Raw genomic sequence first — 26,478 nt, 5'->3', positions numbered from 1 at the left:
CAAACGTGTGGCTGCCGAGTGTGCGAGTGTGGCAACTATTCTGGTTTGCCAGCGACGTTTCCAGATAAACACTGGTGGCAGCTGCTGCCATGGCAACACCATTGTGCTCCCTCCCTCCCTCGCTCGTCTCCCCTCCCTCTCCCCAACCACTCCTCTCTCTCATGCTCCGCCGGCTCAGAGAGCGAGGACCAGAGAGGAGAGAGGTCAGCTCGATTCAGAGGACAGAAAGAAGAAAGGAATAACCCGGAGTGGACGGGGACAGGATGAGCGAGGACAGCCACTCCCACTACATGCTGGACCCCAGCGATCGCCTCAACGGGCTGGGACAGAGGAGGAAGAGACCCAAGAAGGTAAACGAATAGATGGAGAGCCACGTGGTGCAAAGTGTGTAAGGATGGAGCACCCCACCCTGCAAAAAGAGAAAGGAGGTGGGGTTAGGTGAGGTTTGTTTATGTGCAGACGAGCGTCCACATGATGTTAGGAGCACCGAACCATCTCTCACCCCGTCGTCTCCTGTGGAGTGTGTGGCTGCTCCCCCACAGCAGCTGTATCCTCTCTCATATCCTCCGTCTCCTGGTGTTGTGTTGCTCCACAGTGAGTCGTAGTAGGAGGCTCACATGCTGTCAGGGTGGGTCCCTGCTCGCTCTTTGTGTGCCTGTCGTTGGGGGTTTTGCTGTTTGCAGCTATCAGGAGGTTTGTGTTGTAGCCTGATGTGAGAAGTGTTGTTATTATCATCATTTTTAACATTTCTGCACCGCTACAATAAACAGACACACACCCATCAGCCTGTTTACAGATCTATACGCCCATAAAGACGTGAAACACACATTGCACAAATCTACTATAACGTGTTCATATGTGTTATAAAATAAAGAGGTAAAGTATTAGCTGTTCAGGTTGATTCATAAATATGACCTCAGCACGTGAAATCCTTCTGCTGACATCCCTAAAAGCTCGTCAGACCAACGAAGCCGTACAACACAAATAACCAGACCAAACCAGGGTTGTGCGTCTGTTGTTGAGAACATTGTCAGTAAACCACAGTGACGTCCTACAGAGGACTCGTGTTGTCATTATTTTTGTGTATGTCGTGTGAGCTGAGAGCTGTAACCAAAGGTAGTGAGCGCGTCGGCCTTTAACGTCGCGGCTGGTTGTGCGATCGTGTCGCCGCTGAACTCGTGAGTTTGTCTCAGGGATCTTTACATTTGAAGTCAGGTAAACAGGAGCAATCATCCAGTGAACTAACAGAACATTCAGGAGCATTTACTCTCATGAATGTCAGACAAACTGAGGTTTGTGTGTCAGTTAGATTCTTTAAGTCATTAAAGTGTCTCTGTTAGGAAAAGCATCTGTTTCCTCCACTTCTGCAGAACTGCGTGACCTGTAGCATCATTGCAGGAAGTATCCTGTGACAATGAGTGACTGCACATCATCATTATCAACACATAAACCTGTGGTCTGGACCTGCAGTTCTTATTTTTACTGTCTGGTTTTGTGTAAAGCAGCACTTCAGTAAGCACCTGTGAAGCACACAGTCATAGTCGAGTAAGGAAGCGATCCATATGTGAAACATATTCCACGTCTACAGGATAGTGGAGGTTACATGGGTCAACCTGGCAAACTGTACCAGCACATGTGATCACACTGATAGCAGAACACAGGTATGTGAGTCTCTACGACGAGGTCAGAAACCAGTAACAAATGTTTCATGTGATTCGTTTTTCTCCAGTTTGTCTGCAGTGAACCTTAAATACTCACTGAACCAGCTGTTTCCTGATGTGGTGACGTGTGTCGGTGATGAAGCCAACACTCTGTCCAGTGTTGGGCAAGTTACTTGAAAACAGTAATCAGTAACTAATTACTTCCCAAAAAAAGTAATCCCGTTACTTTACTGATTACTTATTTTCAAAAGTAATTAATTACTTAGTTACTTGTTAAAAACACGATTTCCAACCTGAGTAGGTGATAAAGTGATAGATCTTTCAGCCCAATTCTACTTTTTCTGCATAATCCATCATACAAAATGTAATCAAATGGAAAAGTCTCTTTTTAAAACTTGTTTTATTAGATTTAATCTTTTAACTTTATGCATCGAGCAAACATTTAATTATCTGCAACATTCTCTGACTGGAAGAAATTAGTTTAACATTTAAACCTATTTTCTGCACATTCCAGCTCATAAAATAAAATATTTTTTGTGTTTACACTCAGTCTTTCAAATAGATGCAAGTAAAACACAGCAGAAAATAAATAAAGTCAAAGACTCAGCGGTCCTGTTGCTCTATTTTCACCTGTAAAGCAGGAGTGGGGTAGGCGGAGGTTTACCCTGGTGCAGGTGTGCCGCGGTCAGTGGAAGAATCCGCGAGTTTCTCTGTGAGTTTCCCATTACGTCGTAGCTACTCGGTGCTTGTTGGAAGTTTAGGGGTTTTTTTCGCTGTAAAAAGAAGTTTTCTTCCCACGCACAGCGGACACTAATGTTTTTGTCACTTTTTATGGAATCAAACTCAAAGTAAGGTCAGTACTTCCACGCTTTAAACGCTGCACGCTCATACTCTCTCTGCACTCGATATGTGATCCATTGTTGATCTGCACACAGCTGTTGTCACTAACGGCGCACTCGCTTACGTCACTGTCGTGAGACATTCTCGCAAAAAAATCACGGTTTTAGTAACGCAGTAACGCAGCGTTCCTACGGGAAAGTAACGGTAATCTAATTACTGTTTTTGCAATAGTAATCCCTTACTTTACTCGTTACTTCAAAAAAGTAATCGGATTACGCATTACTGGAGCGTTGTTCTCCTCTGTAACAAAGCAGTGATAAAGGAATAGATGCTGATTTTATTAACTTGTGTCTTTGTGCTGCTGGATTCAGTCTGAAGCAGGCAGCAGTGCTGAACCTACCAGTGTAAATGTGATGGTGGAAGCAGAGGCCAGCACTTGGCAGTGCTAAACACAATAAAAGACTCACAAGTTCCTGCTCAAAGGTCAGCTGCCTTCAGATCAATCATTAACCTGCAGCAGGTTGTGGCCTGATGTGTTTGTAAGAGTTTCACTTTCAGGAGGAGAAGATTTAAACGAGTCACACAAATGTGAACTACAAAGTCTGTGACACACAATTTATGCAAACTGCATGAAATCTGACCTGAAGAAATCCAGTCTTCTGCCTGTTGTGGTTGTGACAGCTGCTCGTAGGAGAGTTTGTTTGTAGGAGGTGGAGATGTTCTCAGATCAAGTGCGTAATCGTCTCTTTGTGTAGACGCTAAAAGCTGTGAGCCAAAACTCTCTGCTCTGAAACTCTTCACTCAGTCCTCACGCTGAGAGTTTAGAGGCTGAACTTCTTGTTCCTCCATAACACTTTTCATGAAACAGCAGAAATGAGCTTGTGTTTCTCAGCAGTGCGCACACAGAGAACCGATCCTCTCTGCTCAGTCTGAACAAATCAAAGTGAAACGTCAGTGAAAACACAGCTGCTGATCAAACTGTGTCAGATTAATGCCTCAATGTTTCACTGTGAGGTTAAAAAATACATAAAAATGATTTAAAGAAGTAGGAGGCAGATTTTCACAATAAGAGCACTTTGTTTTTAATTCAGTTAATGTCAAACTGTCATCAACACCTCTGTGTTGTCTCCGTCTCTGAGCAGATTCAGGCATTACTCAAATAATAAAGGCTTTCTTTCACTATTATACTTTTCATTAGTCTCCAGGTTGATGATTATAAACAGAATTATTAAAGTTTTTATCATTTCAGGCTGAAAATCAACATGAATTTGGTTCTAATCAAAGAAGCTCCTTTAATGTGTGTCATTAAAATCCTCACACAGGCTTAAAAAGGCGACATTAACATTAAAATAAATGAAAGAAGCTTCAGCTGAGAGCTTCATGCAGTCATCATCAGCAGCTCATAGCAGTCACAGCTCTTTATTACGCAGCTTTGCAGGAATTAAAGTGGCTGAAGTGTCAGAGTTTGTGTGAGAAGCTGCTTCATGGACAGCTGTACACACGTCTTTATTATTTCTTCATAAATCAAACACACAGGTTTGTCTGCAGATGATTTAAAGTGTGTCGTTGTGCAGTTAAAGCTGTTGGTGTGACGCCCTGACCTCCTGGGAATGAAACAGCCAATCAGATCCATCAGAGAGAGAGCAGGAAGTGTTGTGTGTTTGTGACAGAACAAGGAAACAGTGATGATGATGAACATAAAGGTCCTCTGATGTTTCCTGTTACAGTAACGCTTGTTCATCTGTTGCTCTCCTACACTTTCCTATAAATAAAGGAGAAAAAGTCCGTTTAGTTTCATTTCCTACAGCTCAGAGTTACACTTCACATTCCTGCTGTCACATCAAAAAGCTTCACTTTGGTCCAACATCTACATGTTAACATGAAACACAGACAGACTCAGAACATCTGGAACATCTGCACTTTGACCCAAACTGTTATAGCAGGATATTTTCTGCATATTTCTTATGTTGGACCTGTTTGAACTGTAAACGACCTGTAATCATCTGTAAATGGTGTGAGACACACTGAGGCCACCTACAGGGCAGCTGGGGAACAGCAGGGATCTGAAATCATACGAGACGTTAGTGAGTGAGAAGAACTTAAGATGGGTCGAAGTGATCAAAGTTGATCTAAAACAGAAGATAAATCCACTGATTCTTTGTAAAGTTCATCTGCTGCTCACATGAATCCATGAAAGATTTATTCCACTGAATGTTTCTTCAAAGCTCATTTCAACCTGTTGAAGTCATGAATGAAAGTGCAGACTGAGAGTGGATCACATGATGTTTGAGGTGTGTCATGTGACATGTTCAGTATTGTCACACATGTCTAGATTGTCCCTGATATCATAACTGCTCAAACACTGATGATTATATTTGAAGAATTATTCCTGATGGCAGCAAAGTTTGAATGGAGCTCTCTGTCTGTGCTGATTTGTCGCCCTCTGGAGGTCAAAGCACAAACCTACAGGGCAGCTGGGGAACAGCAGGGATCTGAAATCATACGAGATGTTAGTGAGAAGTTAGAACAAACGGACTTAAGATGGCTCGAAGTGATCAAAGTTGATCTAAAACAGAAGATAAATCCAAAGCAGCATCAGATGAATGTTACCATTTCCAGTTACGGTGCCCTTCATCTAATATGGAAATGTGTTGTTTTTTTTTGCCGTGTTGTTGTTCTTCCTATTGTGTTTAGGCCAGAGATGCTCTTCAAACAGCGGACAGACATGACCACATTACAAGAACATGGTGTGAGTCCGATTTGATATTCCAGTCAACGCTGAGAGACCTTAACCAGGAAGTCAGAGGTCAGCTGATGCTGCGAGCAGGAAGTGAACCAAGGGAAAGGTCCACTCTACTCAATCTCAAAGAAAATATGCTGGTATTAGTTGATGTTGATGGTACAATAAAAATATATAATATAATAAATAATAAAATATCATGTGATGATGAGATGTGTTGTTGGTGTTTGTATTTTCTGTAAATGTCTTTTTTAATGTAAATGCTTTGTTCCAGACGGACAGGGAATCAGTTGCTGTACGATGACATCATCTTGATGTTGACGAGGAGGGCGAGAAAAACTAGTTTTGTCCTGCAGATGGCGATCTTGCACCGTGTTCAGAGAGCCGACACTTTGATGGTGCTGCTCTACTCAGCTTACTTTAGCCTGGGTTGGACTCTATATGAGCAGCTTCCACTCTGGTTTCACTCTTAAACACACTTGTTTGATTTCACTTGTAAAAGTTGAAGAATAAATATTTTATTACAAAATTATTTGTTGATGCATTTTTTTAGGGTCAAATATCTTGTTTGATTTGAGGAATGAACTGTTAGGGTGGAAAAAGTGAATCAGGTTAAAATAGTGGTGCTTTATATCAGTGAAGATGTATAATGTAATTTAAAATGTTGATGATGGGTTGTAGTGGGCTTGTACTTACAAAACTGCCTCATTTTATTGGAACGATCCACAGTTGCATCCATTCACGGATGACATCTGACATCATTTGACATCTGGTCTGAACACGTTTGTACACAAGATGCCTCAGTTCTGGATGTTTCCACAGACTCCTCTGTGCACCTAAAGAAAAGGTCAAGGGTCAGCAGCACATGTAGTTGGGACAAGTCTTCAGTCGCACAAACTACACAATGATTTTCCTCCAATGACGACTTTTCACTTGCAGAAATGGTCCTGTGTGATTTCCAGGCTGTGATATAAAAACTAGTTCCTAATGGCAGCGACTCACTCAGTAAACATGTGTTTCCTTCACCAACCTCACACACAGATCCAATAAGATCAGGAAGTGGGCAGTATAGTACAATATGTGTTATTCTGTGCTGCACTGCCCAAACTAAAGATCTGCTGAAGTGTTGGAAATGATCCAGATGTTTATTTTGGACGATACAGCAGAAGATCAGACATGAAAGTGGAGATAACACAGAAGACCTGCAGCAAAGGTCAGAGGTCAGACTGGGCCCTGGATTCAACAATGAGCCAATGATCATCAAGCAGTGACTAAAGCAGAGCCCTGACGTTCTGACATTCATCACACAGTCAGAACAAATGTCTGCTGATGACTTCATCTCATGAAACGACTGATAGATGTCAGTTCATTGATCAGCTGAGCTGCTGATCTTCATCGTCACAGAAACATTCAGCTTGTTTCAATCAGTAAATAACTCCCACTACTCCCAGTTTGAACTGTTCCCACTCAAAATGCTGTGAGAACAATGATCATTGTAGAACTTCACAAACATCACGTGTTGTTTTCCACATGTAAGATCAGCAAACACACAGAAACTTCCTGTTGCCACACACGGCCTCTAAAATCTCTTCCACGCTTTCTGTCTGAAGTCCACTCTCTGTGTCGGATCCACAGGAAACAACAAGATCTTATTAACATGGTTTTCAATGTGTCTCCTTCCAAAAAGTCCAACCAATGAACAAATGTGTGTATTTGTGGAGGCCGAACAAAAGCATGACACATTTCTCTGTTTCTATAAACTGGAGTCAAACACAAACATGAAGAGTTTCACTGACAGACTCCAAAATGCCCCCACAGTGGATCAAAGGGAAATCCTACAGTGTGGCCAGAGACTCTTAATGGCTCCAACATCAACACATCCACAATGTTGGATCCAGTTCTGCCTCACAGAGTTACTAAGACACACCCTCTGCCAGCATCGCAACAGCTCCACCTGCTTCACCTGCCTCCTCAGCATCTGTACACCTGAAGAGAAAAGAAAGGCTCCAACAGCTCAAATCTACAAAGGATTCATGAAGTTTCATCCAACAATAACATGTTTGCCTTCCACAGTGTGCTGTTAGACACCACTGTACCTCTGCCATTTCAAAAAGAGCAGCTTGGGAACATTTTGGCTCCAAACACTTTGTGTTTAAGTTCTTTGTTTTCTTTGTGAAGCCGACAACATCTGGAGCTTTGTGACTCATAGAAACATCATTTTGTTCTTTAGATGACAGCAGATTGGGACTGAATAATCAATCACTATCAAACCAATAAAGACAAACATGCTGATTTTACAGGAACTTTGTTGGAGAAGCTGCAAAGACATGAAACTGGTGGAGATCCCAAACCAGTTGATAGTGCTGGTTATTCCAAATAAAGCTGTTTCCCTTTGAGATGAAATGACTTTGTGTCCTGATATATAATAAAGATGTTGTTGTTTTTGAGCCCCTGTATTAAAAGTAGTTTAAAGTCAGCTTGAGTTTGATGTCTTTATGTCAAAGCTGCTCATGATGTTGAGCTGCTGATGGAATAAAAACAATATAAAAGCATGTAGTCCAGACTTAAATGTAGCCTGTTGTTAGCTGAGGTCCACACACAGTGTTTGACAGTGTAAAGTGTGTGAAAGGGCTGCTGGTGGAGCTCACTAGGATGAGCAGGTGACCACGAGGTGGAGAGCAGCTGGCCTGGCTTTGACCCGGGCCACGCCCCCTTTCTCTCTGCTTTGCTGTCACTTATCTTCACTGCTCTGTCCAATAAAGCTGAAAAAGGCCCCGAATCAAAGAAATCTGCTGCAGCCTCTGAAATGTCTTCTGTTTCCTTCCCGACGGCTTTTTCACCGTCAGCCCATCAGACAGTCCAGCAGCATTTATGATGATGTCATGATGTTGAAGAGGCTGCTACGGTGGCCTCCCATGACCCCCAGCCTCATCACAGCTGAGATGCAGACATTTGAAAACATTCAGCAGACAACTGAATAACAGTCCAACACAACAGTCTGTGTGCAGACACACACTGACCTTTCATATAGTCAAACACAGCTGGTTGAGTCATTTCTCTGTGAGTCTAAAGTGAATCTAGTATTTGAAAGTCCACTTCCTGTATTTGTTGTTGAAGACTTCTTCAGCTTCTTCTCAAGGACATCAGCTGCTTGTTTGGCAGCAGAGGCAGTTAAGAAGCTTCCTGAAAAACACTGAACAGTGAGTTCACTGTGGCATATGACAGATTCAGCTTTCTGTGTGCAAATGTGTCTGTGTCGACCTTTCAAATGCTGTTGAATCCAAAACATCAGCGGCTCCTCGGCTGCTCACTTCATGCACTTCTGTCTGTGTGACAGTCCAATGACATCACAGCTGTTTCCAGCCCCAGTGTCTCAGGACTGGACACCTTTAAACATGTCGAGGATCAAACAGCGTCCAGCTAAACACACATGAAACTATCAGAGCTGACAATCATTCCAATAACATCTAATGGTTCATGTATGTAGACACAGGACTACAAGGAAATGGCTCTCAGCATCTGGCTGTGGGAACACATGAGTCCCTGTTTGTGTTCAGATTGTGTGCATGTTTTAGACGTGTGTCACATGTAGAAACACAACAATCCCACAATGACACACAGATGTGTTTGACACAGCTGTGCAGCTGTAAGTTGTTTCTAATGATTCATTGAAGCTCTTCTAACATTCTGGAGACGATCAGTACATGAATCTGTTCAACACGACAACAATTTGACTTCAGTGTGAACGTTTGCATTAAATAACCTTCTTCATCCAGCTGACAGCATCTTCATCCTATGATGTGAACAGTTCCTCCTGTTGATGACAAACCTCTGACAGGATCTGCTTGAGGAGCTTTTTCATGTGCAGCTCTCTGAGCTCAGGGCTGAGCTGCTGTTTCATCTTTAAGAGCTGCTGCCTCCTCGCCGGACTTGTTCTCCTCTTCTTCTCCTAATGACACCATTTCTGCTTCATATTAAATTCAATAAAGATGCTGACATGTATCTGTAGCAACAACATCATTGAATCTAGAACAACTGGAGCCAAACCAGTGGCTCTGCTGGGATCACTGGTGAGCCAACACTTCCTTGTTGATGCAGATTTCAGGGCTTCCTTTTGCTCCTCCGTTATAACTGTTCTCTCTTCTCAACACATGATGACACAAAGGAATCAGCAGTGACAAAGATGATGCTGAAGAGAAGCACACACTTCACACATATAACAGACCAGTGCAGTTACACACACCTCTGCTCGACATCAGGCCTCAAACAAAGACACAAAACACTAACTTGACTCTAAACAGAAGAAACGAGCAGCTGTTTCTGTTCTGTGCTTATTTATATTTGACACACATGCTTCTCTTTGTGCAAACACACATCGCACTATAAGGGTAACCTCGCACACAATGATTGGACAGCACAGTGATGATGCTGGGAGATCCTATACGCAGCAACACAGAAACACTGAGAACTTTAAACAATGATGGAAAGTGTTATAAATGACTTGTTGGCCTCTGATCTGTCACAAACAGCTGAAACGTGTCTCTCATGAGTCACATGAAGGTTTTTGACAGAAAGGACAAAAAGTAGCTGCAGTCAGTTTGTGTCATTTTTATATTTATTCATCTGGGAGAAAAATCTGAGGGACATTAAAATGTGTTTTCAACAGAGACAAGAACATGAATATAACAGAACAGGTAAATGAACATGTTTCAAGTAAACAGCTGGACTGATCAGGTCCAAACACAGAGTGATAAACTTGTCAAACAGCTGTCATATCTTTATATAGAAGCTCTTTATAAATGCTGCTCACTGCAGTCTGTTTACTAATAATGTCAAAGTGTTAGAAACACAGAAACATCAGAATGGTCTTTGTTCACAGAAACCTGTCTGGGATCCTTTGTTGTTCTTTTGATGCAGAGTTACATTATAAATATAAAGAGTTATTTCAGAGTCTCATCAGTTTTCCTGCATGTCTTTATTTAACACATCAGCAGGGCTGAAGCTCTCATGTTAAACACACACTGATCTATGGACACGTTCATGTGTTTCTAACAGAACCAGGCTGTTATCAGCCTGCACTAACATTATGTCACACACACTGAATGTAACAGTGACAGTTTACATCATCACACAATCAGCTGTGATTGTTTCACTGTCATCAAACGAGTCAACAGGAAGTAGAATCAATAGAAACCAATCATTTCCTGACAGCATGTCTGATGGAAATAAGTGCAGATTATGTATGAAGTCTAACTGCACACAGTAACTGTGTTACAATAAGGACTTAACAGCGCCCTCTGCTGGAGTGTTTCAGTACTGCGTTAACTAGAATACACCACCTCCTCCTCACACCACCTGCTACAGCTCTACTCTTCTATGACTACAGTCATCCACAGCACTGATGTGAGGTCACATGGTTCATATGTAAGGAGCACAGCTGACCTCAGGTCAGTTTAATGACTGTGAGCAGCAGCTGTGTTATTGTCACTGTGACAGGGAGACACTCTCAGACACAGCGCTCATGTCAGCTTGTTCTCATGCAGGAGGATCAGGAGCTCCATGTTTGTCTTTCTGTTTGAATCATGATGTGTTTGTGCCATCAGAGTCTGTCATGAGTACTCAGGGTTTCACAGCAGCTCTTCTGGATGCTGACGAGGACTCCAACCTCATGTTTCACCTCTCTGAGCTTCTGATGTCTGTGAACACTCGTGTTTCTTCTCTGGGCTCATCTGGACAAAAACACCTTTCTGTGTTTGGCTGCAGCCTCATTCTGACTGACAGGAAGTGTGTTATCCATGAGCTGCACTTCTGTGAGGAAGTTTCCTGCTGTGTTTCCTGTCTGTGGACAAACACGAGTGTTCCAGCTGAGGACTTGGTTCCTTCCACCTGTCCATACAGGACATCACGCTGTCTGCAGCTCTGTAAATGCAGCTCCAGGTCCTTCCACGTGCTGCTCTGTATTTGTGCAGTTTGTAGTGTGTCCTGGGAAACGTAGCACACATGGTGTTCTTCTGCTGTTTCCTCCTTTCACTGAGTGTGAAACACTGACGCTGTGCTGTTGTTCACAGAGGGGAGCTGATTCTAGCTGCAGCTGGACTCTGTCATCTAACTGAATGTGTTGGTGCTGATCACGGGGCTCTGAGGGGGGAGCAGCAGGAGGACTCTGGATGCTGACGTCAGTGTATCTGTGGAAGCTCCCACAGCGTGTCTGTCATTCAATATTGTGCTGTATATTGTATCTATGCAAAGATGAACAGACTGTGTGTTCACTGGTCTCTGTGCTGCAGCTCTGATGTCATCATCACTCCCTCCTCCACCCTCAGCAGTCCCAGCATGCTGCTGTGGTGCACCCCACCCTCACTCTACACCTGAGCCACAGACCACACCCTCCACCTCAATATACACCACAGTTTTCTCTGCTGTGGAAATGAGATCAGGAGGAAATCATCATTATTATTATTTAATAAACGCTCACATTAATGTGGGCTTATTTGTTTCATATTAGAAACATTAGTTGAGTGTTTTTAGTATAAAATGGTCAAAGTCCCTCTTTTTGCTCCTCCCCTCACCTGTGGATGGGCGGTGCTGTTACCGTGGTGACAGCTTGGATGTGTTTCAGTCCTGCCTGGTTATCACTGCAGGAATCTTTCACATTTATTACAGGTAATAACTCTGATTTTTCTGTGTATTATGAACCAAATGTATCCTGATACACACAGAGATGGATGAGCAGAGGTTTTTTTTGCAGTTTATGTAGTTACTATGGACTTAATGCATACATATTATTAAAATTAGGGCTATAACAGTTGTATTGATGTATAGCAACTTGAAATGCTCCCACAAATGGCTCCACAGCATGTAAAAATATAACAAAAGCTCTGGCGGACTTGGTTCTGTGGTCAGTCTTAAAGGGTGAAGTTAAACTCTGTAATCTTCACTGTGTCACAGAGTTCAGTGAGTCCCGTTATTCACAGTATCAATCAGATCATCAGAGAACAGCTGATCAGCAATCAGTGGTGCCAACAGCGCCTCCTGTGGTGAGAGGATGCAATAATGCAATGTAGCATTTTTCCACTCAACACTTGCAGTCATGGAAACTGTCTGTTGGATCTGTGTGACGTTGCTTTCTTGGTTAGAGTTCCTCACAAATGTCCAGATGATTCTTCTAATGAGGCGTCGACCATGTTTGCAGCTCTTTGGAAGAAAACGTCGCCCTTTGCCATCCTTACTTTTCTTTGACTTCTTCAAATGCAGCTGAACTCCAGCTGGTATTTTCTTGGACTTTGCAGCTGTTTCTGGTCATCAGTTCATTCCTGCAAACCTCTGAAGCTGAACAACAATGATGCTGCATTGCTGGCTGATCCCAAAAGGTTGATTCTGTTCATCTGGACGTTTTCAGAAACGTTTGCTCACTGATCAGGTGACTTCTTCAGTCTCAGCTGACTGCAGCTTTACAAGCTTACAAACAGCACATTTGCACAATGACTGAAAGCAGCAGCACCTGATATATATGATACTAATATAATACATATACATATATAATCCATACTAATGATGAAGGAACTGAGCTCACAGTCCATTGTTCATTCAGTGAACTACTCAGTTTATTTTGGGCCTCAGAAATGCTCACTCTGTTTGTACATCACTGTCAGCAATAGACTCATTCTGCTGTGTGGACAGGAACACATGTGACATCACTTCCTGTTTGTTTGTGACTGAAGAAGTTTACAAGGAATCATTTAGAAGAGTTTCAAACATCAACTGATTGAATCCATGAATCTGAAAACGTGTTTGTGAGTGAAAGAGACAGACATGTACAGACTGAACTATCTGTTCAACAGTCAGAGTGTTTCTGTAACAGGAGACACTCTTTACACTCCACTCAGCACAGGGACACTGAGGCACCAGACCAGACCATAAACCCAGGATAAAGAGTTTGAGTGAATGTGGTGTTGAAGGTGTGGAGGTGGATCAGAGTGTCAGAGGAGACTCTGTAGAAGGACAGAGTGCCAGCAGGACAGTCCACATACACTGCTGCTCTGTTAGAGACAGAGGAGGAGGAGGAGGAGGAGATGGATGTTTCTCTGTTATTGTGCCAGACAGACTGAGGACCATCATTATAGCAGATCAGACTCCAGGACTGATCATTTCCTCCAAACAAACAGTCAGCACTGCGTCCTTTCCTTCTGATGCTTCTGTAACTCACTGATATATAAACGTCTCCTCTCCACTCGACCTCCCAGTAACAGCGACCAGTCAGACCATTTCTACACAGCAGCTGATAATAATCAAATCTGTCTGGATGATCAGGATATGACTGAACCTCCTCCACACGTGTCACCTTCCTGTTGTTGTCAGACAGTTGGAGCTTTGTGTTCACTGTGTTTGTGTCGATTGTGAGTTGACAGGAATCTGATGGAGAGAACAAACACAATCCAGCTGCAGTTATTGATCCATCATCTGTTCATTGATTGACACTTTGATGATGACTCCTGACATGATGAAGATGGTTGAATGTGTGCTGCTTTGTTTTCATGAATCCCATTAAAAACACACTTACACTTCCTCAGACCTGGTCTCAACCATCGGACTCCAGCAGGCTCCACCCTGAAAGGAGGAGGGGGGTCAGAGCAGCACAGTCAGCAAGCACACATGGACATTACATGGCTCTCACACACACACTGTTACACACTGAGCTCAAAGCTCGGCTCCACTGTTTTATTCAAAGAAATCTACATTTATTTATCAGCACATTTAAAAACAGCTTGAGCCAAAGTGCTGCACAGAGTAGAGAGAAAATAGGAAACATACACAGTAATGACTATAAAGACTGGTCAGGATTGAAAGCTACAGAGTACAAATGTGTTTCCAACCGGCTTTTAAAAATGTCCAGTGTTGGTGACGACCTGATGTGAAGGGCGACTGTTCCAGAGTTTGGCTGCAGCCATCGATAAAGCTCACCTCTGTTTTTACGTCTAGTTCTGGTCAGAAGCTGCTTATCTGCAGACCTGAGGGCTCCACTTGGATTCTTTTGTTAAAGAGAGATAAGATGGAGCCAATCCATTCACAGATTTAAAGACAACCAGATCTGGAAGTGGATTCTACCACGTACTGGTAACCAGTGGAAAAAGCTGGTGATGGGTCGTCTAGCACAGACCCACCGCTGGAACCAGACAATTGATGAGGGAGAGAACTGTGACAGCGCCGTTCCTTCACTTGACCTCAGTCGCTCTCGTCTGCTCCCTCGTAACACTGCTCTTTATTGAGCTTACATGAATATGCACAAGTTCATTATGACGTCTTACACAGGTATGAACAAAGAGTACCAGTCTGTGCATAGTGTGTGTGTGTGTGTGTGTGTGTGAGTGTGTGTGTGTGTGTGTGTGTGAGTGTGTGTCTGTGTGTGTGTGTGTGTGTGTGTCTGTGTGTGTGTGTGTGTGTGTGTCTGTGTGTGTGTGTGTGTCTGTGTGTGTGTGTGTGTGTGTGTGTGTCTGTGTGTGTGTGTGTGTGTGTTCCAGATGTGACCCTGTGACCCCAAAGCTGGTGCTAAGAGTCCAGCGGTCCCCCTAACAAAGGGCTCTTATACTTAACCAGACACAGAGTAGGTGTCCTCCTACACCAGGGGTCTGAAACTCGCGGCCCGCGGGCCAATTGCGGCCCGCAGGACGATAGTTTTTGGCCCCACCTTAATATGAAAATGTAATGTTAGTTTGATAATGTATGACACTTTACAGTGTTGTGGGCGGAGCTGAATTAACCCACCAATCAGGGTGGGATATGGATCTCAGGGGACACCAGCCGGGCTTGATGCAAGCAGGGAAACATTTCTCAATGAGTCAAAGTTCCAGCAGCGTTGCCCTGGAGTGTTTCTTTCTTTCTGTGCCTGGCTGGCTTCCTCCTTTCTATTGGGCAAACGCCGACATTCGCCCCAGCGCGCTGCGTTCACAACACTTCAAAGAAAGTTGTTTTTTTAAGTTGCTGCCCAGCGGGACATTATACGTATATAGATTTATACACACGTCAGTGGGATTTAAAGTTATTTTTCCACAGAGAGAGATCTCATATTAACTCTCACAGTGATGCGTAGGCGGCGGGATAAAAGAAAAGTCATGAACTCAATGCAGCCCAATTTAGTCTGCAGTCACATAGCGACACCTGTTCATCGGCAACAACAGTCCCCGGTAACCCGGACTAATTATAGGGTCGCACCGTAATTTGTGGCTCCATGTTTTTATTTGCATCACTGCGTTTGCATTGCAGCAAACATGAACATTACATATATTTCAATATAATGTAAAAGCAGTCAAAACAACTAACATCAGAAACAGCTGATGTTATTTGTTATATGTCACGGTGTCATTTCCGCTTCTTTCTCCTGTAACAACAGCCCGGCGCCGTGAGCAGTCGCCTTTTTTGCGCTCGCTATCCCTGCACTTTCTACCATCTGCAAACGCCACGGTGTTCGTGTCGTCATGAAAGACATGAACATCGAGCGTAAAAACAAAGGAGACTGCTACCGGCTTTTTATCTGCCGATCGCCGTGCTACGGTTGCAAGAAAAAGAAGCAGAAATGACGTTCTCTACGCGTTGAGACGTTCCCCGTCCGTCGGCTAAACGCTTGATTGAAACTTCAATGCGACAGTGACACCAAGTAGAATTATAAATGTCACATAGCCCCAAACATGTCTTTTTCAAAGCCTGCGGTGAAGAGAAAGGTTGGTGATGAGCACCGACAATTTCAGGAAAAGTGGGAAATGCAATATTTCTTTGTTGAGCACAGGGGCACCCCGACCTGTCTTATTTGCACAGAGAAAGTTGCGCTGCACAAGGAATACAATTTGAAACGTCATTACACAACTAGACATGCTGAGGTGGATGCAAAATACCAGGGAGACGAGAGAGCGAACCGGGTTGCCAGTCTTAAAACAGATCTACTGAGGCAGCAAGATTTCTCCAAGAAAGCAACCAAAGAGAATAATGCAGCAGTCGGAGCCACGTGGTTAGTGAGATGATTGCTAAAGCAGGGAAGCCATTCACAGAAGGTGCATTTGTCTAAAAGTGCATATTGCAGGCTGCAAATATAGTCTGTCCGGGAAAGAAAGGTAAGTTTAGCAACATCAGCCTTTCTGCCAACACCGCAGCAGATCGCATTTCTGACCTGTCAAGTGACATTTATGACCAACTGTGTGAGAAAGCCAAATGTTTCAGTGTATACTCAGTCGCTCTTGATGAGACCACAGACATCACCGACACTGCCCAGCTCCCAATGTATGTCCGTGGTGTTGATGACAGTTTTGAAGTGATGGAGGAGCTGCTCACAGTAATGTTTAGTTAGTAAAGTTTATGGGCCCTGTTAGAATCAATATTTCATTCTCATTCTGTTGTTTGAGAACAATAACAGAAAAATGTGCACTTGAGAACAAATTTATTGTGAATTCAGCTGTGAATGTACAGTTTGTCATTATTTAAGCTTCCATTTCCAAATGTTAGCTGACACTTTATTAGGTACACTGGTATCTATCTCAGGTACACCTGTGACCTAAATGTTCCTGCAAACAGACTCCTTGGAGACCCCTACATAAATATCCATGAACTATCCAGCTAGACTAGTGTGTCTGTCCCTGAAAATATTCCTGCATGTGTGATTGTTCATGTGTCATCTGCAGGAAACAAACAGGAAGTGAGTGAAGGACACAGGAAATGTTTCCAGCTCTTCCTCCTCTATCAGATTTTCTCTCCATACCTGAGAGTGTCCAGTCTCCAGCCTGGATCCTTCAGTCCAGCCGACAGCAGCTTAATTCCTGAATCTCCTGGATGATTGTAGCTCAGGTCCAGCTCTCTCAGATGGGAGGGGTTGGAGCTCAGAGCTGAGGCCAGAGAAGTACAGCCTTCCTCTGTGATCAGACAGCCTGACAGACTGCAGACACACAAAACAACAATCTATCTGTCAACAATCGTTTTCTCTTTGTCACAATAACATCTATCCATTTACATCCATTCAATGTAACTTTATTTATAAGTGACAATTCCCAAAGGACAACAACAGTCATCTGAAGCTGTTTAACAGTGTAAGGTAACCGCCTCCAATATTAGAGAGAAAGCCCCAAACATCAGACAATTGTGGAGATACAGAAATTCTTTTATTGCTGCCATATAATCTGCATCATTATAACTGCATTAATAATGTTCTTTACAGCATTATTCCATCTAATAATATTTCTCACAGTATTGATATTGCATTAAAGTTGTCTATTGAACATGTTCATTTGAGGATCCTTCCATTATGTTAACTCTTATTACAAGTACGGTCAGAAGTATTTCATACACATTGCATATTTGTGCTTATGTCGAGTTGATGTTCGGTTCATTAAGGGTCTTAAGCTTCACTGGCGTGACTGTCCAGGTGATCCATGCTGAGGGAAACTAGAACAGGATGATTGCATGGATGCTTACAATACATATAACACATATAATCTAGGAATGTGTCAGGCCTGAGGCCTTAACTCATTTGGTGTCTCACTATATTTACTCTACTTGGCAACAGATGACCAGAGTCAATAATTAGCCCCAGAGACCCCGAGGGCTTGAAGTTTATTACCTTGTATGGAAGGTGTTACAGAAAAGAGAAGTTCTGTGTCTGTTTATAGCCATTAAACATGTACAAGATGTACCATTAACTGTGACTAATGTCTGGAACATATTTTACTCTGACTATTTTTATTGACGCCAAGGGGGGGCGTGTACCCCACTGCTTTGTAAGTGTCCACAACATGTATTTTTGTCAGAAGACATAGGCTGATGTTTTCTCCTGTGTGTTAATAAACTCATCGTTTGATTGCACTTCTCTGGGGCCTCCGTGGTTTGTCTCACTGCTCTACATTGATAGATTTCGCGACACAATCCACTGTGAGCAGCACTTGGTGATGGTGGGAAGAAGAACTCCCTTTGACACAAAGATCCTCCCAGTGAAAACAGGCTCCAGGAGGAGCATCTACCATGACTGGTTGCAGGGTGAGGGGAAAGAGAAGAGATGAGCTCAGAGAGACAAGAACAAAACAGAGAGACAAAAGTTAAGGACATGCAGTAGTGACATATAAAAGCATCAGGAGTGAAAAGAGGGGAGAAGAAAGCAGAGCATCATGGGAAGTCCACCAACAGCCTGAGCCTATAGCAGCATAACTAAGGGATGGTTCAGGGTCACCTGATCCAGCTCGAACTATAAGCTTTATCAAAAAGGAAAGTTTGCAGCTGATCTTCAAAGTAGAGAGAGTGTCTGTCTCCTGAACTCAAACTGGGAGCTGCTGCCACACCCAGTCCAACATAGCCAGGCTGAGTCGTTAGATTAGTCCAACGTAAAGTCAGAAAGTCATTATTTATGTCTCATTTTAGTGCAAATGTAGAAAAACTGTCCAAAAGTTATTTCTAAATCTGATATTAAACAGTTTAAATGGTGGAAAAAGCTGTAAAGAAAACAGAAAGAGTCAATAAAAGCCTCTTTAGAGGGTCACCAGTTTAAAACTCAGACATTTAAACTGGTGATTCTCCTTCTCTGCTCCATTTCCTCTCTAGACTTCCTGTTGCTAGGAGGGATTTGATTGGCTGAATGTCCTTTTAGCCTTTCTTTAGTTCTTTGGGTGCTAAGCAAAGAGGAAAACACACGAGTCATGTGACGTGACATAAGGAGCGCTCTGATTGGTTGGGATTGACAAACTATGGTGCTGTTTGCAAGCTTCGCTTTGCAGAGGCAAGAAAATCTCTTAGATAGGGATGAGATGCTCCACAGTGACGTTTCCACACTTTGGAGCTTCTGAAGTGCAGATGTTTGGAAACGCTGCTCCAACGTCTGGTTCAAACACTCAGATCACGTGACCTCAGCTGCCACAGGTGGCATACCTGCTGCTTCCAGGCATTGCCAGTCTCGGGAATTCCCATTTTTCATTGACTGGTCTTTTTGACCCTTTTAATGGCTGAATGATGCTTTTATATCACTGCTTCAGTTTATTCCACACACATTCAGTCCTATCAGCAGAGAGAGAGCCACACACTGTCTGTAACATCATTAGAAGATCTCAGTAAAAACAGTAAAAACTGCTTCAAGGACTAAATCAAACAGGCACCAGGGGCCCGTTCTTCGTACCTCGCTAAGTAAGTTAGCTGGATTTGATTGTTGACGATTTCGCGTGATCCTGGATCGTTCGGTTCCCCGAAGCTCATCCGGGACTTGCTGTCATAGCAACAGATCCGTAAGCGTAAACCTGCTCGGGAGCAGGTTTACTTTATGTAAACAGGATTAGATCGCGGCCACGCAGGTATGTCCGCTTCATTTATACGAAAGCAACAGCGATATTCCACCACTGTTTCACCATAAATAAATAACATCAATGTAACTAAAGATAATGCAGCACCTGATCCTTTTATTGATGTCACACAGATACATACAGGTCATTCCCTAAAAAAGGGAAATGTACTATTAACATTCTATTACATGTATGTGATTATTACAGATGTAATTCATATTTCAGAGTAGTAATTGTAAATTACTTCGTGTAATCAAGATGGGAGACCACGGCTATAAAAGCGAAGGTGGATTTGGGAAGTCTGTCGCAGCCATGTCCTGTCCGTTTACGCGACCAACCCATTGCGGAAGGTGCAAGATTGATAAGGATAGTCCTCAGAATTCAGCGTATATTGCGGGACAGACAGGATCCTTTAGCTCAGCGCGACAGTGTGCTCATTGAGAGATATCGATATTCCCGTGAGGGTATTATTTACTTAACCAACTTGTTGACGAGGGGGTGCAGGACCACCACCTGTCTTTTTTTGCTCTGCCCTTTTCTTGGTTGCTGTTATGAACAAACAAACAGATTATTTCAGGGTCTCTTTCCTAGAGACTAAAAGCAATATAAATGATAAATATTACCATTCTGTAGAATATTCTTATATTTCACTTTTACTTGTTCCCATGTTCTAGTGGGTCCTGTTGTGGCTCTAATGTGAAAGAGGATATAATATAACAATATAATATAATGTAATATAATATTGGATAATATAGTGTGATATGATAAATCTACCCTACCGCCTACTGGTGTTGGCCAGAGGGGCCGATGGCGCGATATGGCAGCCTGGCTTCTGTCAGTCTGCCCCAGGGCAGCTGTGGCTACAACTGTAGCTGCCTCCACCAGTGTGTGAATGTGAGAGTGAATGAATAGTGGTATCGTAAAGCACTTTGGGTGCCTTGAAAAGCGCTATATCAATCCACTCCATTATTATTGTTATTATTAAATTACTTACGAGTTTAATTTGTCAGCAACTTTCTGCCAGCCCTCTCTCCTTGCTTTTGCAGCCTTTGCAGTGTTCCCTTGCGTTCTGATTAAACTCTGAAACTCCTGAAATCCCTCACTCAAGAGTTCTTGCTCTGCTGCCGAAAAATACCGAGCGCGCTCCTTCGACATTTTCGCCGACCAATCAGCGGGTTGCTGATCAATGTTTCTACTATCGATGCGTAGCCCCTTTTACGACACCCAGTGATCTCACATTACTTCATCCAGCTGTACTAATCGTCAACAACAGGTGTGTTCGGAGAACCGGAACAGCGAGCTCACGGTTAGCGCGATGATTTGGTCTTGGATGTGTCATTTGATCTTGGATGTAGTAAGCGAGGTACGAAGAACGGGCCCCAGTTTTCAGCTCTGTCTGCGCTCTACTTTTTTCTACTTACAACAGAAAATAGGATGTACTGCATTCAGGGATATCATCCTCACTGTCAGCTGTTACTCACAGACTGTGTGTAGAAATACAGAAAATACTGATCCTATAAAAAGGAAAGCTAGAAAAACACATTGATTCCAGGCTCTATTTTCCTTTTTGAGTCTGTCAAATCCAACAGGACTTGTGCAGGTTCACTATGAGCCAAACTCCAGACTGACAGTGAAACATCAGGCCAGTGTTAGAAGGTAAAGTTCAGGAAAGTTTCTTAATGGTTCAGAAGATGTTCAGCTGAGGACGACTTAAAGATGTGCGTGAAATGGAGGCTTCTGATTGGTCAGAATGAGCCTGTGAAAATGGGACAAACTTTGTATAAAGAAAGAAAACACATTTAATCTTTTCATGGAAATGTATCTTTTTCAAAGTGATTCCAAATCAAAGCTAACGCCACGCCAGCTTGTAACTTTGATTGACAGTGTGTAGAACTGATGACACAAACTCCCAGAAAACCTCAAAGTCAACATAACGCATCCAAAGCTTCACGGCTGGGAGCAAAACATGAGGCCAACAAACAGCTGTAAACCTGTGTGCCTATTACAGTAAACACAGCAGTCTGTTATGTTTGACTAAACTGATGTATTGTGTGTCTGTAGTTGTGTTGTGAACTGTGCTGGGCTCGTCTGTGTCCCCGTTTCACAGAACAGCATCTTCAAGATGGCACAAATGCTTCCAGTGTTTCAGTTTGACGAAGCCTGGCTTTGCCCATCGCTGCTTTTAAAACAGTGTTTGTGCTGCCAAGGACATCTTGTATTGGTCTCATGTCATGAATGGGAGTGTTTCAGGAGGCAGACTGAACCTTTGATGAGTTTGGTGTCTTAAACTGAGGAATGAAAGGACACGAGGAACAAACTAAAGAGAATCTAAAAGAGGCCGGCAGCACATGAGGAGGAGAAACTGACACTGACATAAAGACTGAGGGAAGGACAGAGCCATCTATACAGCTGAGGTCAACACAGGAGGGTCATGTGACACAGCTGAAACTCATCCAGACAACGTCTGACACCAGAGACCATACTTACCAAAATAAAACAGGTTATAATGAACAAACATGAGTGGAACAGCGGAGTGAACTGAGCAGCAGGAGGGAGGGCGTTTCTCCAAAACATGTGTCCATCAAAATTATGGACAGTCGTGTATATTAAGTAGACTTGTTCAGATTTGTCCAACACTTTTCTCTGTCAGTGTTTCACAGAATATCATCAAAGAGTCATGATAGTTACCATTAGTGTCACTGTGGAGATGCTTATTCCAGCATCACTGACTTCATGGTTCCAGTTTCCATCACTAAGGACTACATGTAGTGATCCTGCTGTTAGCCATGTTAGCATGTTAGCTCCAACAGGTGGTCAGTGTGAGAGCGGTGATATCAGTGACATCTAAACAAGGAAGGAAGAGACTGTTGAAGGCAGCGAGCTGTGACTGCTGTGAACAGTGTTCTCACACTATTTTCTCCCTGTGTCAACATACATGAGGCTGCTTCAGCTGCAACACACCACAAACACCTTTATACAACTAAATATACTCAGAGCGCACTGCTGTGGTTGCTGTGGTAACCATCCATATATCCAGCTGTTTGGGGCCGAGTCTGCTTCCTCATCCTAGGGAAAAACCCTCAAAGTTTCATGTGTTTTTGACTTGAAGCTTTTTGTGATTTGGTTTTATTTGTTGTTCTACACACACAATAATGAAGAGCACATGTTTATAGTGACACATTCAGACCAATGACAACAGTCCATTCACACTGACCTCCTTCCAGCAACTTTTAGGACAGCCAATAGCAATTTTCCTTACTGAGGAGTTGGCAACACTGCCAGGAGCAGTGGGTGAATGGCAGCATCACCATGAAGGATTAGAATAAAAATACATCATCATCCACAAAGAAAACCAGTCTGAGTGTCTGATGCTCTCGTTATAAAACCGCAGTCGCAGCTTGTGGCTACATTTAGCTGGTTTGCTAGTTAGCTGGTCTGCTAGTTAGCTGGCTTGCTAGTTAGCTGATTTGTTCGTTAGCATGGAGCTAACCTAACTCACTAGAACATTTGATGCTAAACTGTCTAAACTGTGTGAACAGCTTTCATTGCTGCTCTGTGTTACTCTCCAGCCTCTCTTTAACTCAGTCCTCTCAGTTTTTTCCTCGTTACAAACTAGAAAACCTTCTTTTTCAGCTTTTCCACACCCGAGCTGTGGCTAAGGTGCTACCAGCATGCAGGCTCGGTCTGTGTCACTCAATAGTTACACTCCTCACCCAGACTAACACCACTCCACAAATTCACCACTAGGAGGTGCTAAAAGACCACATACAGTGAGATCATCACTAAATGTCTGCTGTGTCTGACGTAGGGTTGCCAACCGTCCCTTGAATAACGGAATCGTCCCGTATTTAGAAAGAAAAGTACACGTCAGTGGCGCGGCTGCCCCTCTGTTGGTCTTCCTTGGTCTCTTGTGTTCTGGGGGCCTCTGGATGTCTGGAGTTTTGATCTCCTCCACACCTGCTTCACGCCCTGGAGGACGGGGCTGTGGCCCCCCCCACACCCTCTAGCAGATCATTACATGAAGGAACCTTTTAAAAAAACAAGCGCGTCCATGCTCACAGGTGTACACACGGGTGATCACACCCACAAACTACACCCTTTTTGGCTCCTACCTCAAAGCACACTGTGTGCTGTTGATCTTATGTGCTGCACAATAATGTTTAACATTTAGTATTTACTGTCATATTCCCATATATCATTGTGATGTTGTTTATTCTATTACTCTTGTTCTCTTCTGCTTGTTTTCCTTTTTCTTTCTCAGCAGGTGATCCAGGTGATCGATAGATGCATTTTTACAAACACGAGCAGCTGATTAGCATTAGAAAAGCTGAAATAATACCTCAACTGAAGCCAGCTGCACTAAATGCACTTCATGTGGACTGTTATAAGAATGTTTTTCTTTCTATTGTTTTCTATAAATTTATATAATTTTAAGTTAAGCAGGACAGAGTTCTTTTAAAGAAAGATTAACTTATATTCTTTAAAGTTAAGCATGACAGGCTTCTGTTTAAGAAAGAGACCTGTTTTATTGTGTTAATGTTGTCATTTTGCGCTACAAATAAATGGCTAAATGATCATTTGTTTCCCATGTGTTCATATCACAAAGAATATGCATCATTAAATCAACTTCAAGTCAAATGGTTAAAAAAATAATTTCACACACACAAAAAAGAGCTAAAAAATTCACCACACTTGGAAGGGTGGAGACAACTGGGTCGCCCGGCCCTGGCCACGAGGTGTCCCAGGAAGTTGGCAACCCTAGTCTGACGGTGACTTGGGTTTTTACTAACTGGCTACATGAGCATGATTAGCTGCAGTTCTATCTTTGTAAAAGAGACTCAGCAGCAGATTAGAACCAAACAGAAACATTTCTACTTTTTCTGCAGCACCAGCTGGATGCATGGAGCCTAAACTCCAGTGACAATGAGACACATACAGTGTGACTGCTGTGACTTTACAGCTGGGCCTCATTCACATTGGACTGTGGGAGGAAGCAGAGTATCTGAAGACAACCCACACAGGCCACACTATCACCCTTATTTAGAGAAGTATAATGAATTAGCTGATAAAGTAATAAATTATTTGATATTTCAATGAAAATACTTTTTAACAATTGTTTAGAAGTCAACAATAATAGTTAAATAAAAAGAAGCGTCAAATCAATAAACACGCAATAAAACCTTGTACAGCTGAAACTCATGTAGACAATGTCAGGGGAGGAAGTAAAACTAAACCTTTGACACCAGAGATGAAAACTACCAAAATAAAACAGGAAGTTAATAACAACCATGAGTGGAACACCTGAGTGAACCTAGTAAAGGGAGAATACATCATCATCCACAAAGAAAACCAGTCGGAGCTTGTGGCTGCAGTTAGCTGATTTGCTACTCAGCTTGGAGTTAACTCAGTAGAACATAGAATGCTAAACTGTCTAAACCAGGGGTGTCAAACATATGGCCCGTCGGCCAAATTCAGCCCCTGAGATAATTTCATATATCAGTTATTAAAGAATTTTCAGGGTTGCTGATATTCCATGGCAGCAGGGCTGGGACTTTATTCTGATGGACACATCATGTGGCCAATCACATTAAGAGACAGCCTGGGATCATGCCACTATTTAAAGAAAGGGATGGGGGCAAACGTTCAGAAGAAAGCAAGCCTAGTGGTACAGGCCTGGTACACACAGACACAGGTTTAAATTCAAGCGTGTCAGGAAAAAGTGAAAGCATAAAATGAGCAGCATCTGGCTGAATTTCAGTGATATTGGAGACGGCAAAGCTGAGTGCAGAATTTATAAATTAGAAGCTGGATAAAGTGATACCCATTTTCCATTGTGAAGGACAAAAGGTTTCAAACTTGTCCAGGCCTTAAGGTCATGTCCGTTCTCTTCTTAGTGGTAGTAAATGTATAAAATTAAGACTAATGAAAACACTGAATTAAAATTGCTTCCTTTAAAAACACCAAGCTTACAGTTCAGTTTTGAATACTACATATATAAACTGTATATAACAAAGTGCCTTTGAATGGCAAGGATGCAGAAATGTCTGTATGTAGCACAGAGCCAGTGCTCACGGTCTGAATGAGTGTCACAGACCTGAATGTGCATTTAAAGAAATTTATAATTAAATTTCTAATTATGATCTTCAGCACCCAACACCATGACTATGTACATATTGTCGGGTGTAAGAATATTTGTGTTGTGTTCTGTGGATTCAACTCTGCAAACTCATCAGTAATTTCATCAGCAAGTTTCTACTTAGACAGCAATAAAACAGAAAGCAGTTCCCAGGAACTACTTCTTGTTTTAGAATCTTTCAACATAAGAGTACTTTGCACATCAGAACACCCCCATATCTCCTCTTATTAAAGGATTACCTTATTATTAATTTGCTAATTCTGCCAGTTGATTACAAAATGCTTGATCTCACCTGAGAGTTTCCAGTTTGCAGTGTGGACTCTTCAGTCCTTCAGACAGAAACTTCACGCCTAAATCCTGCAGGTTATTGTTACTTAGGTCAAGCTCTCTCAGATTAGAGGACTGAGAGCTGAGACCTGAGGACAGAGCTTCACAACTTCTCTCTGACAGGTTACAGAGACTCAGTCTGAAAAATAACAGAAAAACAATTTAAAAAAAACTTACTTTTGAACAAGTGTAATGAGATTACATAACATTTAGCAATATTCCATTCTCTTTTTGTCAAGAAAGTAACGAGCAACATGTGGAAACAATCAGAGAGAGAACAGAGAACAGAGCAGTAAAAGAACAGTGGATAGTTCAATAGGCTTTTGGTATCAACAAAACGTGCCAAATTTCTTTATTTTGTCATCGTTTAAGAAGAGTTCATGATTAAAACTCAGATAACAACTCAAGGCCAGGTCTGGGTGTAACTTTGATGACAGTTACACCCAGAAAAATTTCAGAAATGCCGACAGGTATTCA

General features: G+C 42.6%; 1 protein-coding gene and 2 long non-coding RNA genes across 3 annotated transcripts in view; 1 reads left to right on the top strand and 2 right to left on the bottom strand.

The window, feature by feature from the left end:
* LOC145424914 (uncharacterized) overlaps positions 1-5,770 on the top strand; it is a 37,135-nt gene extending 31,365 nt beyond the window's left edge. The window contains exon 2 of the long non-coding RNA XR_013905735.1: positions 5,196-5,770. This is a non-coding gene — a long non-coding RNA (uncharacterized LOC145424914). The remainder of the gene's footprint in view (positions 1-5,195) is intronic.
* On the bottom strand, positions 175-1,177 carry LOC145425129 (uncharacterized). Its single transcript, XR_013905797.1, has 2 exons — positions 503-1,177; positions 175-409 (listed from the first exon to the last, which is right to left on the bottom strand). It is a non-coding gene; the product is annotated as an uncharacterized LOC145425129 (long non-coding RNA).
* Positions 5,771-9,838: 4,068 nt separating the features above from the next.
* Positions 9,839-26,478, bottom strand: part of LOC145419314 (uncharacterized) — a 42,790-nt gene continuing 26,150 nt past the window's right edge. Inside the window, exons 7-10 of the mRNA XM_080299655.1 lie at positions 25,967-26,140; positions 16,985-17,158; positions 13,802-13,848; positions 9,839-13,653 (exon numbers count right to left, since the gene is read on the bottom strand). Of these exons, the coding sequence (XP_080155781.1) occupies positions 13,124-13,653; positions 13,802-13,848; positions 16,985-17,158; positions 25,967-26,140 (925 nt within the window). The 3' untranslated portion in view covers positions 9,839-13,123. The remainder of the gene's footprint in view (positions 13,654-13,801; positions 13,849-16,984; positions 17,159-25,966; positions 26,141-26,478) is intronic.

This window comes from Astatotilapia calliptera, chromosome 3 (genome assembly GCF_964374335.1).
Source record: "Astatotilapia calliptera chromosome 3, fAstCal68.1, whole genome shotgun sequence".
In the NCBI taxonomy this organism is placed as follows: domain Eukaryota; kingdom Metazoa; phylum Chordata; class Actinopteri; order Cichliformes; family Cichlidae; genus Astatotilapia; species Astatotilapia calliptera.
Note: the sequence above shows the minus strand (reverse complement) of the source record. Positions and strands in the feature narration are given on the sequence as shown.